This window comes from Mesoplodon bidens (genome assembly GCF_964165515.1).
Source record: "Mesoplodon bidens genome assembly, chromosome: 4".
NCBI lineage: Eukaryota > Metazoa > Chordata > Mammalia > Artiodactyla > Ziphiidae > Mesoplodon > Mesoplodon bidens.
In genome coordinates, this window is record NC_138160.1 from 143,211,692 (window position 1) to 143,226,362 (window position 14,671).

Sequence of the window (14,671 nt, forward strand, 5' to 3'; positions counted from 1 at the left end):
GGGACAGGCTTGCTCCTGGCAGAACTGGGAGCAGAAGGGAAATGAAATTCCCCAGGACCACTGTGAAAGACAATTAAGCCACTGCCTGACCAAAGAAGGGAGGCTAAGATTCACGCCAACAGCCATTCACGCCAACACTGCAACCCGTCCACACTGAGTGCCCCACAGCAAGATGGGGGAACCAGGGGAGGAGGGAAACAAAGGCTTTGACCTGTAAGCACCAGGGACTCCCTGGGGAGAGCGCTAGGAGGAGCTGGAGAAGACAAGGGGAAGAGAGGAGGTAGGCTGGGACTTGGGGTGTTCTGGGGTCTGGAGATGTGCATCCATTCCAGACCCTTGTTCTGGGGACCCTGGATACCTGAAGCAGCAAAAGCCAGCACTCAGGAGGTTCAGGGCCAATAAGATACCCTGTAGGCTACAAAAAGTCCTCCAGCAGTGACAAACAAGCCCTCCTACCTGCTCTTGGCTGCCCAGGGGCTGATGGGGTATGAGGGCTGAGCTGGGTCAGGCCAGCATTCACGAGGGATGAACCACCAGAAGGTCTGGGATGGGAGTGCTCCCGGCAGAGGGCAACGTGAGTGCAAAGGCCCAGAGACGAACTAAGCCCGGAAGGTTTGAGGAGCCACAGGAAGACCAGTGGGGCTGAAGCAGGTGTGCTAGGGGGCAGGTTAGTACCAGGTAGGGCTGGGTGGCCAGCAGGCCTTGAAGGCCAGAGTCAGGAGGTTGGACATTTGTCAGCAGGGGCACAGGGAGTGTGGAGCTTTTTAAGCCCCTTCCTGTGAGCCACAGGGGGCCAGATCTCCTAGGGCCAAGAAAGGCCAGGCCAAGGTTTCTCAGAGAGTGCCCCCAGGGCCACCTGCCTTGGAATAATCTGGGTTGAGCTGGGACATGATGGAACCTAATCAACAGCTGGCAAGAGGCTCCCTCTGGTTGCTGTGGGGGGAGGACTGTGAAGGGTATGAGCAGAGGCTGGACCAGGGTAGGGGGCCGTGGAGGTGGGAGAGGTGGTGGGTTCTGGCTGCATTTAGGAGGTGGAGCCAAGAGATCTTGCTTGCTCAAGGGTGGGTAAGACAGGGGACTTCCTTGGCGGTCCAGTGGTTAAGACCCTGTGCTCCCACTTCAGGGGCAAGGTTTCGATCCCTGGTCAGGGAACTAAGATCTGACGTGCCGCACGGTACAGCCAGAAAAAAAATAAAAGGATGGGTAAGACAGGAATCAAGGTTGACCCAGACCTGGGGTCTGGGACAAGGACAAGGAAGTCTCAATGGAGGCCAGATTTGAAGAAGGAAAAAAATCCAGACTTCTATTTGGCCATGCTGGTTTGAAAGGGCCCTTTGATGGCTCACAGGTAGCTAGGGCTCAGGGCTGAGGCCCAGGATGCAGACCTCAATGTGGCACCGTCAGCATAAGAGGTGGCATCGCAAGCTGAGACACTGGACAAGGCCACCATGAAGGGAGACTTACGGGAGCAGAGAGGAAGCCTCAGGCCTGATGAGGTCATTGCTGACAAAGTCAGGGAGATGAGGAGGAAGGAGGGAGGTGGGCAGAGACCAGGGCAGGAGGGCACCTCTGGGAGGAGGGGGACCAGTGTGTCAGGCGCTGCCCAGAGGCCAAGGAAGAGAAGAACAGAGAGTGACCAGTGGATCGACAAGATAGGAGCCATGGGTGACCCTGACTAGGACTATGGCGAGGGAAGGTGCAAGTGGCTGAGGTGAGGGAGAAGAGACTAAGGAAGGGAGCATGAATCCTTTGAGGAATTCTAACTTAAAAGGAAGAGAATCGGGCAGCAGCTGAAGCGGGTGCAGGGCCTGGGGGGGCCCAGTTAAAATGGGAGCTGTTGCATCTTTTCAAGCAGGTGGAAAAGATCAGCAAAGAGAGAGACCAAGTGAAGAGGCCGGGATGGCAGAAGCAAGTCTTGGAGGGGGCAGCCTGGAACAGGCAGGGCACCGATTCACCCTTCCAGAAGCCAGAAAGCAGAGCTGGTGGGTGCAGATGGACCCCGGGTGCTGGGAGGCTGGCTGGGTGGGAGAAGGGGTCCTTCTTGTCATGTGATGATACCTTGTCCCCAGTGAGGTCAGTAGCAGGGTCAGGGGTCAAAAGCACAGAGTGAGAGGGAGGTGACAGAGGTGAGAGAGGCGGGAGTGGGTTCCTCGGACAGTGATGGGTATGCTGGCTAGGAATGTAGCAGGATCCCTGTGCAGCACCGAGAACACCCTGGAGATCTGTGGCCCGGTGACCCTGGCCACATCCTTGGCCTGGCCTCACTCTGCACCCAGCTGACTCTCGCGTGCCATCCCTCCACACCAGTCTGTGTGTTAAAGAGTCACTGTCCTGAGCCCCTGCGTGCCCCGCCCCCTGGCCCTCCCTGGGGACCCCGACACAGCCAGGAGCCTCCAGGATGCTGCCGGGGCCCAGCTGCTTCTGTCCTGGTCCTATGGGGCCATGTCAACTGCCCCAAATCTTGACTCTTTATTGTCCTATGGTCCTAAATGCAGTCTTGACCTGCTCCTTCCGCTGCCTCCCAGGATGCCCTTAGGATCCCCACCACTTCCTTTTCCACTCTGGGAGGACCAGGGCCAGCCTCAACATGAGGTTTCGCTGCATCCTCCCCTCTACACAGAGCACATCAGAAACCACTAATGACGCCGAGCCCTGTTCGGAGCTCCACATTCTCCCTTAGGGGAGAGACTGCCTGTCGTGACCCTGTGCTCCCACTTCCCTCTGCTCAGCCCACCCCCATTCTAGAATAACCGGGCACGGGGAAGATGCTCTAGGCAGGAATCACGGGTGCCATGACCCAAGCTTCCTAGTCATTTGCTCCACAGCCTCAAGGGGCAGCCACAGTGACAAACAGGAGCCCTTGGCCGCATCACATGCTCACAAACTCGCTCAGCCAAGAGCCCCGCTTGGCCTGAGTCTTGCCAAAAATGAAATGGGAGGGGAGGGGAAGTGGTCCCTCCAGGCCTCTCAGCGGACCTCCCTGAACTGCCACAGGGAGCACCTCACACGCAGCCCCTGAGCGCTCGAAGCTGTTATGATCCCTTTATGGATGATGGCTGTGTGCTCACCCTCCATCTCCAGCAGGCGTTTGCAAATTAACTCCACTGCCCAATCCTTTCTTCAAGTGACACCTTACTTGAGGATAGAGACAGAAACAGCTCTAAGAGCTGCCCCGGTGGGGAGGAGTTTGGGGGCACAGAGGCCTCCCTGCTTGGTCTGACTACTCCTTCCCCAGAGGTGCCCTCCAGATCCCACCTGGGAACCCCAGAGAGTTTAAAAGCTGCCCTCCTGGTAACAGGCATAATAAGTGACAATGAGAGGGCGCCAGGGTGCCCCCACATCCAGGATGCTAGGCTCCCCAAAACTCCCTTTGGGGTTGTTCACTGAGTGCCCTGGCTCTGAGCACGTGTCCACTTACCGGAGACGGTGACCACGATGTACTGCTGGGACGCCGGGGATGGGGTGGGTGTGCCGGCCGGCTGCGAGGGCGTGGGGGTGGCCGGGAGCTCCGTCACGTACTGCTTCTGGCTGCCCGGTGGCTGTGCCTGAGGCTGCGGACTCTGCAGCTCGGTGACATACTGGGGCTGGGGGGTGGCGGTGGTGGCGGGGGGCTGGGGGGGCTGGGGTGCTGCTGAGGGGGGTGGTGGCGGTGGCTGGGGCTGGGCCTGTGGAGGGGCCTGTGGCGGCTGGGATGGTTGCGGGGCTGCCTGTAGCTCAGTAACGTACGCCTGTGTTGCCATGCCAACAGTGGGGAAAATGATAATAAATAAGGCTTTTCTTTTTTTTCTTTTTTTTTTTTTTGCTTGCTTGGGAAGAAAGGTGGGGCGGGGCGGGGGAGAAGAGGAGGAAGAAAAAAGAAGGAAAAACAAGAATTAATCTACAGGCAGAGGAAACCAGGGACAGCTCCTGGCTCCCTAGAGACACATTTGAGTTCATCAGTAACTTAATTAAATCCCGAGGCTGGTGGCAAGATATAACGAATCCATCACTGCAGGGCAACTGAGTATGGACCGGAGCTGGTCTGCACCTCTTCCACTCCTCCCTGCCCAGGTTTCTTGCCTTCTTCCTTCCTAGGCCCCAGCGCCTGGGGGACCCCTGTGCTGGGAGAGCTCCAGCTCTCACCCCAAAACAAATAATACGGTTCTCCTGCAGGCTCCTGCAGGCTGGGCACTGGTGCTGAGTGCTTTCTTTACATTACTTAATTTTAATTTTAATTTTTTTTTTTTTTGGCCGCACCACGTGGCATATGGGATCTTAGTACCCTGACCAGGGGTTGAACCCGTGCCCCCTGTAATGGAAGCATGGAGTCTTAACCACTGGACCGCAACGCCAGGGAAGTACCTACATGACTTTTTTTTTTTTTTTAAGCTTGTGGTTTTCTTTTTTTAAAATTTATTTATTTATTTATTTTTGGCTGCATTGGGTCTTTGTTGCTGCACACGGGCTTTCTCTAGTTGCGGCGAGCGGTGCCCGGGCTTCTCATTGCGGTGGAGCATGGGCTCTAGGCGCGCTGGCTTCATTAGTTGCGGCACGTGGGCTCAGTACTCGTGGCGCAAGGGCTTAGTTGCTCCGCGGCATGTGGGATCTTCCCAGACTAGGGCTCGAACCTGTGTCCCCTGCACTGGCAGGCAGATTCTTTTTTTTTTTTTTTGCTGTATGCGGGCCTCTCACTGTTGTGGCCTCTCCTGTTGCGGTGCACAGGCTCCAGATGCGCAGGCTCAGCAGCCATGGCTCGCGGGCCCAGCCGCTCCGCGGTATGTGGGATCCTCCCGGACCGGGGCACGAACCCGTGTTCCCTGCATCAGCAGGCGGACTCTCAACCACTGTGCCACCAGGGAAGCCTGGCAGGCAGATTCTTAACCACTGCACCACCAGGGAAGTCCCCCTACATTACTTAATTTAAAACTTTGCAACAATCTCATCTGAATTTGGGTTCCTTCTGCCCGAGGAGGAGCTGAGGCTCAGAGAGGTTGAGATTGCCCCAGGCCACACAGCAGGGAAGTGGCAAGACTGAGTCTGAACACTGGGCATTCTAAGCACTTGACTAGTTGGATAATTGCCAGAAAGGAAAGTCATGAGGAAAGCTATCTCCCAGCCAACCTGTGCCAGTTCCCTAATTGCCTGCCATCTGGGCTTGGATTCTTGGCTGAGTATCATTCCTAGTGGGGTGCCAGACACAGGGAAGCTGTTTGAGTCCAAAAAGCCTCCTGAGCTGCTTGCTGCCACAGAAGTGAGGGCAGTTATGGGTGGTGACACCAGATGTGAGCTCCTCAAGGAAAGTGGCCTTCTAGGACCAGGGGCAGCTGGGCTGGGAACAGGTCCTGGCCACAGGGCAGGCCCAGCAGCCGCCGCTGACCTCAGAATGGGGCCCACCTGACCAGGCAGAGGCAGCTTTTGTGGCTACTAAAAGGTTGTGGTCCCTCTCCCAGGAGCTGGGTGAGGCACATGGTCTCTCTTGCCAAGGGGGAATGGGCCCTGGTTCAGGTCCAGGGGAGCTGTTCTGGGCTTTCCCACTGGGCAGGATGGAAGGGTGGCCTGCCAGGTACTCAGGCAGCAGGGGGAGCTTGCCCACCGGGAGAGGGAAGAGGCTACTGCCTGCCATGCACACAGAGAAGACATCTTCCCCCAGCCCCTGCCCTTCCCAAACTCTTTTCTGCCAGCATTAGAGAGGCCCACCTCCTCAGGTCTCATACTACTGGGTCCAAACTCTGGCCCAGATCAGGTGCTCAAGTCACTGCAGCTGATCAGCACCTGTCTGCCCAGTATCAGACCCACCTCCACATGAACCCTGGCCTGTCTCTTAATTCATAAACATGTAACTGACTTTCCTCTGGGCCTCAGTTTTCCCATCCGTCACCTTGGGATGATGAGAACACCTGATTCATAAGGCTGTTGTAAAGATCCAATGTGATCAGCCCAGCACCCAATAAGCACTGAGAAATGGAAGTTGCTATTATTATTATTCATTCAACAAACATCCATGCCAGTTGGGGCCGGAAGGGGGAGAGAGACACAATCCTCAAGCTCTTGGAAAGAGGTGCCAAGGGGGACTCTGACTCTGGTGTTCATCAGCCTCACCTGGGGAGTTAGTTAAATGCAGGTTCCTAGGCTCCACTGCCAGAGTCTGGGACGACCCTGGAGTCTACTGTTTGAGCTAGTCCCCTGGATGATTCAGAGGCAGGTGGTTCTGGGGGCACTGAGAAACCCTGGCCTGGACTTTCCCAGCCCTAGGAGAGCTGGCCCCTAGGGGCCCCTCCCACCACAAAAGGGCTTTAAAAGCTCCACACTTACTGGTGCTTTCTCCTCCTCCTCGAGGTGCCAACCCTGCAGGCCTCCTCCCTTCCCCTCAGGGGCAGGGGGAGGTGGCGATGAGACAACTAAAAGGCTGAGCTCAAAAAGGGGAAGAGGAGATGGATAAAACAGTTAAACCAACTTCTCTGTTGGAGACCTTCTCAGCACTGTCATTGTTAGTCTCCAGGAAGAATGATACAGAATGACATATTTCCCATAATTATTTCACCCTTTTTTTGCCATTTGTGGAAGACTAGGTTAAGCAGAGTTCTGTAGGGTGTTCCCTAGAGAGGAATAAGTCACAAATATTTATACAGGATGAGGCATTCCCCCGTCTATCTGAGCATGACTCAGCAAATCTGTTCCTTAGCAACGAAACTGCCAAAAAAAAAAAAAGCACCAATGGCTGCACCTATCTTCAAAGCCAACACCTGCTTTTGGAGCATGTTTGAATCAATTCTTTAGGTCAGGGGCTGGCAAATTTCTGTGCAGTTAACACTTTCGGCTTTGAAGGCAGACAGCCTATTGCAATGACTCAACTTTGCCACTGGAGTATTAAAGTAGCCATGGACAATATGTAAACAAGCAAGTGTGGCTGTGTGCCAATAAAGTTTATTTCTAGATACTTAGATTTGAATTTTCATAATTTTCACATATCATGATATATTAATCATGCCACAAAATATCATTCTTAAAAATGTAAAAATCAGTCTTAGCTCACAGGCCATATAAAACAGGTGAAGGCTGTAGTTTGCCAACTGTTTTAGATGCCAGATACTTAATTGAATGGTTTACATCTTGGACAAGGCCCTCCCAAGGAAATGGAAAGAAAACCTCACTTCCCTCACTTGTAGACTGGCTTCAAAAATGAACTTTTGGGGGAATGGGGAAATTAAATATAATAATGTGTGTTTCCTTCATCCTCTATGTCCAGGTTTTTTTGTTTTTTTTGTTTTTTGTTTTGGCTACACCACGTAGCTTGTAGGATCTTAGTTCCCCAACCAGGGGTTAAACCCAGGCCCCAGCAGTGAAAGCACGGAGTCCTCACCACTAGACTGCCAGGGAATTCCCTAGCCACTTAGTTTTTAAGACTTGTCAATAATTCCTCCAAAATAGATCCTAAGGCTGGGCATTTCCCTCCATCTTTATCAATACCATGCTAGTCTGGGCCATCATCATCTCTTGCCTGGACCCTCTCATCACTGGCTCCTGGCTTTACTCTTGCCTGTATAGTCTATAAGATCCTTTGAAAACACAAACCCTATCGTGTCACTTCTCTATTGAGAAGGCTCTAAGGCTCCCCATCACAGAGAATAAAATCCAGAGTCCTCCCCATGACCCATAGGGCCCTGTGGGATCTGGCCCTTTCCCCTTTCTCATTCTGAATGTTCTAGCCACAATGTGGCTTCCCAAATGCTCCAGGCCTCCTCCTGCCTCAGGACCTTTGCACCAGCTCTTCCATCTACTGGCATGCTCTCCTCACCTCCACCTGCTGGCTCCTTATCACTCATGTTCATATGCCACCTTCTCAGGTCTCAAGTAACCCCCTTCCAAGCCCTCTGGAGTACATACTCCTGTTTTATTTTTTTTCCTGGCCCTGTATCCTGTTTATTTTCCTCTTCCCTCCACGACAAGAAAGGTAAGCTTTCCCCAGGGGTGGAGATGTGACCTGCCTTGCCCATGACTCTATCTCCAGCTACTAAAACACTGACAAGCACACAGCTGGGGCTCAACTTTTACTGTCAAATAAGTGTCCACAATGCTGGGAACACACCGCTAGTGACTGTCAAAAGCCGGTTCAAATCTACAGACTGGTAAGACCTTGTGAAAAAGTTACTGCCTCCTGCCAGCAGCAAGCTTGTGCTACAGGGGCAGGTGATGCCTCCTGGTCCAGAACAGGCCCCTTAGGCCAGGAAGACTATGCGCTGTGTGATTGCTATCTGGAGGCCGTGTCCCTAGTAGGTGGTGATGGGGAGGGGGTGGATCCTGCCTAGCCTATCCCCTGTCTTCAGCCCCAAAATGCTGGGGCGTGTGGCAGGAGGGGCAGGGAGAGACCCTTAGCTCCAGAGACACCCTTCCCAGGTCCCCACCTTTCCCATGACACCCACAGCCCCAGCTCATCCAGCTGCCTCCCGGAAGGTTGAGTCTGAGCCTGGGCGCAGGGAAAAATTTTCTTTCTGGCTACACTCCTAAAGCTGGAGAAGGGCCTTAGGAGAGTGACACTTTCCCACTAGAAACTAGAGTCCTAGCACTCAGCTTCCCGGGATCCCAGTCATCGGCCCACACAGCAAGTGAGTCAAGCTTTAAAGCCACTAGGCTGTCACCCGATTCAAAATGATAAAAATAAATGCGAATGGTATAATTCCAAAGGCTGATCAGGAAGCAACAACCATCATAATAACAGTAGCAGCCAACACAGTTTGAGCAATTACTATATATTTGATGCTCAGCATGTATTCTTTTATGGGATCCACAGCACAGTAATATGAGATTAAAATCACTACCAGTGATCACTGTCCCTAGTTTAGATGGGAGGAAACTAAGGTCCAGAGAAGTTAAGTTACTTGCCCAGGAGCATACAGCTAGAAAGCAGTTGATTGTTTCAAGGACAAGTGACCAAAGCCAGTGTTCCCTTCAGGAGTCTAATAACCCCTCTGGGCTTGGGCCTTTCAAATGCATAAGATATAAGAAGGGGGAGGGGCAGTTAACAAGACTAGATCACTTTCTGCTCAGAGCTCGCCTTTCTAACAGGTGCCGATGACCTGGCAACTTGGTTATTTCTAGATTTTAGAAATATTTCCCAGATCAGGTTATTTCCTGACCTGGGAGAAGTCCCTGGAGAAGTGACTCTCCCAAGCCTTATCTCAAATTCTTGAGGGAAAGCTGTGGGAGAACCTGAAACGTTCCTTCTCCCTGAAGTTTACTGATTGATTTTAAAAGAAAACGGCTGCAGCATGCACTCGGCTCTGCTGATGCCAAGCTCCAAAGCAAGACGGAGAATAAGCACAGTGGACTTGGCCCAGCTGCTATTTAAAAAAAAAAAAAAAAAAAAATTCTTCCCCAAGCTGGCAGATCTTGTCTCCCGGCAAAGCAGTCACTCAGATTCTCCTCTAACAAATGTGGAACACTTCCCCTTCCCTCTGACCTCGGTGTCCCGGCTCCCTGCCCACGTGGCTCTGGAAGCTGGTACCTCCTCAGTGACATGTGACCCAGTTGACACCAACTTGACTGACACAAAAACATGTGTCTAGCCAAGAGAAGCAGCGTCAGAAACTTCCTCAGGCGCCCTTTACTGCATCATTTACTTCCTTCCCCAAAGGAAGACCAGAATGGGCAGAACAGCTAGGAATGGTCCCATCTCCAGGAACAAGCACCCTGCCCAGGGACAAGACGAGATCTTAGATCTTAGAGCTGCCCACATAGAAGCAATCAAGTTTCTGTTCTTCTAACTCAGTCACCCAAGATCAATCCTCTCTGCCATGGGCTTCGCTTTCTGCGAACCAGATCGTCCAGACTAAAGCCATACCCCTATCCCACAGCTTCATGAAATTGTCTACCTTCATCTCTTCTCAGAGAGAAGACAGATTTAGGAGCGAACAGCAATGTTGAAATCAAGACTAACAGTTAATCTATAAAAAAAAATTCAGAAAAAGTAGATAGGAATAAAAAGTTCAAGAATGAGCCCTAGAGAAATTCCTAGGAATTAGGAGTCCCTGAAATGCAAAAAAGAGGCGGTGGCAGTGATTCTCCCCACTTTACAGGATAGAAAACTGAGGCCTCACATGTGGTACACACTTGAGTCCTGGTAGCTTCTAAAGTGACAAGGAACAGGTTCCATCGCTTAGGCGAGCAGGAATGCCTAGGGGGCAGCTGCCCCACCCGGTTCCCGGGGCACCGGCCGGTCCCGCCCACACCTTATGACCTGGTCCCGCCCACCCACTTCGGTCCCGCCTCGCCCCTCCCTCGTTCCCATTGGCCCAGCCCTCCCAGTCCCGCCCCCTTGCACCTCCCGACATATAAAAGCCCCCCGCCCCGGCTGGCCGGCCTACCTCCACTCGCCGTCTGCCTGCGAGCGCCCGCCCCTCGCGGGGGCCGGGCTGCGGGGCCCGGGGGCGGGTGGTGTAGCCCCGGCCGGGCCCCAGCCCCCTCCCCCACGGCCCCGACAGTCGCCGCCGCCATTTTGACCGCCCGCCCCTTCCCCCAAGATTATGATTACAGAGACACCCGCCGCCCGGGCCTCGCTGTCCTCCCCGGCCCGGACCGCCACCCTGGAGCTGCACGGGTTACCTCGGCTTCTCCCTACTTCTGTCCGCGGAAGGGCTTTCCACAGGTCTCGGAGGCGATGTTGGGAGGGGGACAGAACGTGCCGGGGTCCCCGGGCCGGGCCGGGCCGGGGGGGTGGGGGTGGGGGTCGGCCGGTCGGTTGTTGTTGTTGACTCGCGTTGCCGGGTTGCTTGGTCGCCACGACTACCGTGGCTATGGCGCCTCCGTTTCCCTCACCGGGGCAACTGTTGCTACCCACCCTACTTACGTCACGCGCCGGGGGCGGGGTCCAGGGTGATTGGCGGCACTGGGAAAAGTGATTGGATGGCGCCAGGCCCTGCCGCTAAGCTATTGGCTCCAAGGCACATCTTTCAACATCCTCTCGACTTCCCGGCGCTCTGATTCATTGGTGTGAATGTCCATCAAGGGAAACTGAGCCCTCAAAGGCAGAGGAGCCCGTCACTCCCTCAAGGAAGCTGCGGGCTAAGAATAAAGGGGTGGGGCCTGTAAGGTCGGGACTGGTGTGCGGCCGTAAAACTTGCCTTTTGGTTCGACTAAAGGGACGTCAATCTAGCCCAAAGGTTTGCCGCCCTCTCTCGCTGGAAGCTGCGCTCATGCGCAGCACGCAAGGCCAGATGGGAGTGGTAGTCAGTTTTGCGTACTTTAAACGCCTTACCAAATACGAAGTGCGTGAAAGGAAAGATCTCTTCCTTCAGACTTCTCCCTTCCCCTATGGGCCAGTTCTTGGCCTTGCGCGCTGACGTCACGGGAGGAATGCGGTGACGCTACGCTTCTTGTCTGTGACGTTGGCGGCGGAGGCCGGTCTCGGGGTTCGATGACGTCACCGGGCGCTCTTTCCCTCCCCCATCACCCTACGGTGGTAGGATGAACGTGGGGGGCCGAGGCGGGGTTCGATCCCAGGGGCGCGACACCCCCGCCACCATTTCCGCCTAAACCCATCCCGCTCTCTCTTCCGCCTCCCCGCCCCATTGGACCCAGAAAGGTCACCGCTGCCGGGGCTACGGCGGCTGTCTCGGCCCTACAGGAGGCGCGGGCCGACCTGGGAAAGGTCTCCCGCAGGCGGGGGAGACTTAATTAGCTGCTTCTACCGCGGACGATAAGCAAAGGTCAGCGTCCAGCCCCTCCCGGGGCAGCTCGGGTTGCTCAACCGGCTCCACACAGCTCCCCCATCCTTCCCCGAATCCCTCCCCGAGTCGTCCGTGCCTCAGTTTCTCTAGGGGAGAAGAGACAGAAGCGGGGCTTGTACTAGGGTGAGCGTCTTGGGTGGAAAAACTCAATCATCAAGATGAATAACATTCTAATGAAATATTGCAATATTTTTTAAATATCAAAATTAATGGGGAAAAAATCCATGGTGAACAGAATAGCAAAATTTTAAATAAAGACGGGATGTGCCAGGACTGGGATTAGGGCGGGGTGAGTCATGCGAGTGCAAGGTCGAATCTTATCTTTTGCTTTTTGTTGACATTAATTTTTACTTTTTTTTTTTTTCCTGGCGGCGACACACAGCTTGCTTCTTTCTACTTTTTTTTTTTTTTCCTGGCGGCGGCACAGCTGGCCAGGATCTTAGTTCCCAGACCAGGGATTGAACCCCGACCCTCCGCAGTGAAAGCGCAGAGTCCTAACCGCTGGACCACCAGGGAATTCCCAATTTTGACTTTTAAAAATATCTTGATGACTAATTTTTTTGACACCCCTTAAATTTTGTGTCCTAATCCCCACCAAAGAGGGAGGGAAAAGAAAGCAAAGGCTCAGAGCCTGAAGTTCTAATTCAGATTTTGCTGTGTGACAAATGAGAAAGTGGCTCCACCTCTCTGGGCTTATGTTTCCTAGTTCAACGAACATTACACTTTCCTCGTGCAAGGACCTGCCTGTAAAAGTGAAAAAAGCAGGCAAGTCCCTAGACTCTGCATTCTACTACAGGAGGAGACACAATAAGCAGTGAAATTAATACTCAAGATAGGTTCGTAAGAGCTGTGAGATGCTACTATATAGAAAATAATCAGAAAGGACTGATAATATAGCACAGGGAACTATACTCAATATTTTGTAATAACCTATAAGGGAAAAGGATCTGAGAAAGTGTATATATATATATATATATATATATATATATATATATATATATATATGAATAACTTTGCTCTACACCTGAAACTAACAACATTGTAAATCAACTATACTTCAATTTAAAAAACAACAACAGAGCTTCCCTGGTGGCGCAGTGGTTGAGAGTCCGCCTGCCGATGCAGGGGACGCAGGTTCGTGCCCCGGTCCGGGAAGATCCCACATGCTGCGGAGCGGCTGGGCCCGTGAGCCATGGCCGCTGAGCCTGCGCGTCCGGAGCCTGTGCTCTGCAACGGGGGATGCCACAGCAGTGAGTGGCCCGAGTACCGCAAAACAACAACAACAACAACAAAAACTCTTAAAAAAAAAAAAGCAACATTAGAGTGTGTGTGATAAGAGAGCCCACTGTAGCGCATGTAACCTGAGGAGGGGGTCATTCGAACTGTGCCTGGGTTGTAGAAAGCAAGCAAGCCCCACAAAACGGAGGTGGAGGGAACTGCAGAAGCAAAGGCCTGGGGACTGGAACAAACATCTGGCAGGGGTGGAATTAGCAAAGAGGAAAGTGCCAAGAGGTGAGGTCAGAAATGTAAAGGTAGTCTGATGGTTCTGCAGAAATCCTCCCAAGAACTCAGCAAAGCGGAATATTCCCCCCACTTGACAGGTGGGCAAACAAAGGCTCAGAAGGGAAAGTACCTCATCTAGGATCATGTAACTGAAGGCTGCAGAACCCAGACAGCCTGTCTCCTTTTCTGGGACTTGCCAGTGTGCTTTTCTGCCCCTGGGTGTGACCCTCGATGGAAGACTAGAAGGGGCAGACCCCCTCTGCTTGGAAATGCTAGCTGAGCCCCAAGAATTAATGAGACTTCCAGGCAGGAGGTGCCCGGGATAAATCCTGACTGGCAAAGCAAGTCGCTCGACCCTTGCAGCTACTTCTGTGAGACAGGTTTGGGTGCCAGAGCCAGCCATGTTGGGTGGGGGAGTGCCAAGAAGCCCTATTTTTACTTCTCACCCATTTCCCCACCTTCCTGAAGTCCTTGACCCCCCAAGATGGGTGCAACCAAGCCTGGAAATCATTTCTTCAATTAAAATTACTCATTATAGGGCTTCCCTGGTGGCGCAGTGGTTGAGAGTCCGCCTGCCGATGCAGGGGACATGGGTTCGTGCCCCGGTCCGGGAAGATCCCACATGCCGCGGAGCAGCTGGGCCTGTGAGCCATGGCCGCTGAGCCTGTGCGTCCGGAGCCTGTGCTCCGCAACGGGAGAGACCACAACAGTGAGAGGCCCGTGTACCACAAAAAAAGAAACAAAAAACTTAATGGCAGGGAAGGCAGTGTGGGATTAGAAATGCTCTATATTTTTATCTGGTGGTGGTTGCACGGGTATATAGCCGTAAAAATTCCCTGAGCTCTCCATTTAAGATCTGTGCACTTTATGTATGTTATGCCTCGATTTGAAAGTTAAAACACACACACACTTATTAACCCATTGGAAGTAGCTCTCAACCAACTCCTTTCCGAAAATGTTGGTAGTTAAAAGTAAGGAATTAGGCACGATGTTGCCTTCCCAGTAGTAACTTTTCATGGTCACCAAACAGTCTAAGAATGCCAGCTTAAAAATGTGGAAGGAGGGCTTTCCTGGTGGCGCAGTGGTTGAGAGTCCACCTGCCGATGCAGGGGACACGGGTTCGTGCCCCGGTCCGGGAAGATCCCACGTGCTGCGGAGCAACTAGGCCCGTGAGCCATGGCCGCTGGGCCTGCGCGTCCGGAGCCTGTGCTCCGCAACGGGAGAGGCCACAACAGTGAGAGGCCCGCGTACCGCAAAAAAAAAAAAAAAAAAATGTGGAAGGAGAGAAGTCCCTGGCGATCCAGTGGTTAGGACTGCACGCTTCCACTGCAGGGGGCCTGGGTTTGATCCCTGGCCCCAACCCTGCTCGGGAAACTAAGATCCCGCAAGCTGTGTGACATGGCCAAAAACACTGGAAGGAATGGGAGAATTAGAACAATCACCATTTTGCAGAAGCCAATGAAATA

The 14,671-nt window shown here is 53.2% G+C and overlaps 1 protein-coding gene across 2 annotated transcripts in view; it reads right to left on the reverse strand.

Annotated features, from left to right (window-relative positions):
* The window catches only part of RFX1 (regulatory factor X1), a 32,176-nt gene extending 20,804 nt beyond the window's left edge, over positions 1–11,372 (reverse strand). Inside the window, exons 1-2 of one of the 2 annotated variants that reach the window (XM_081233470.1) lie at positions 10,579–11,372; positions 3,419–3,802 (exon numbers count right to left, since the gene is read on the reverse strand). In XM_081233470.1, coding sequence (XP_081089596.1) covers positions 3,419–3,740 — 322 coding nt within the window. In that variant the 5' untranslated portion in view covers positions 3,741–3,802; positions 10,579–11,372. Of the gene's footprint in view, positions 1–3,418; positions 3,807–10,578 lie in introns of both variants that reach the window. The other variant, XM_081233469.1, reaches the window with a different exon arrangement.
* Between the last annotated feature and the right edge of the window lie 3,299 nt (positions 11,373–14,671).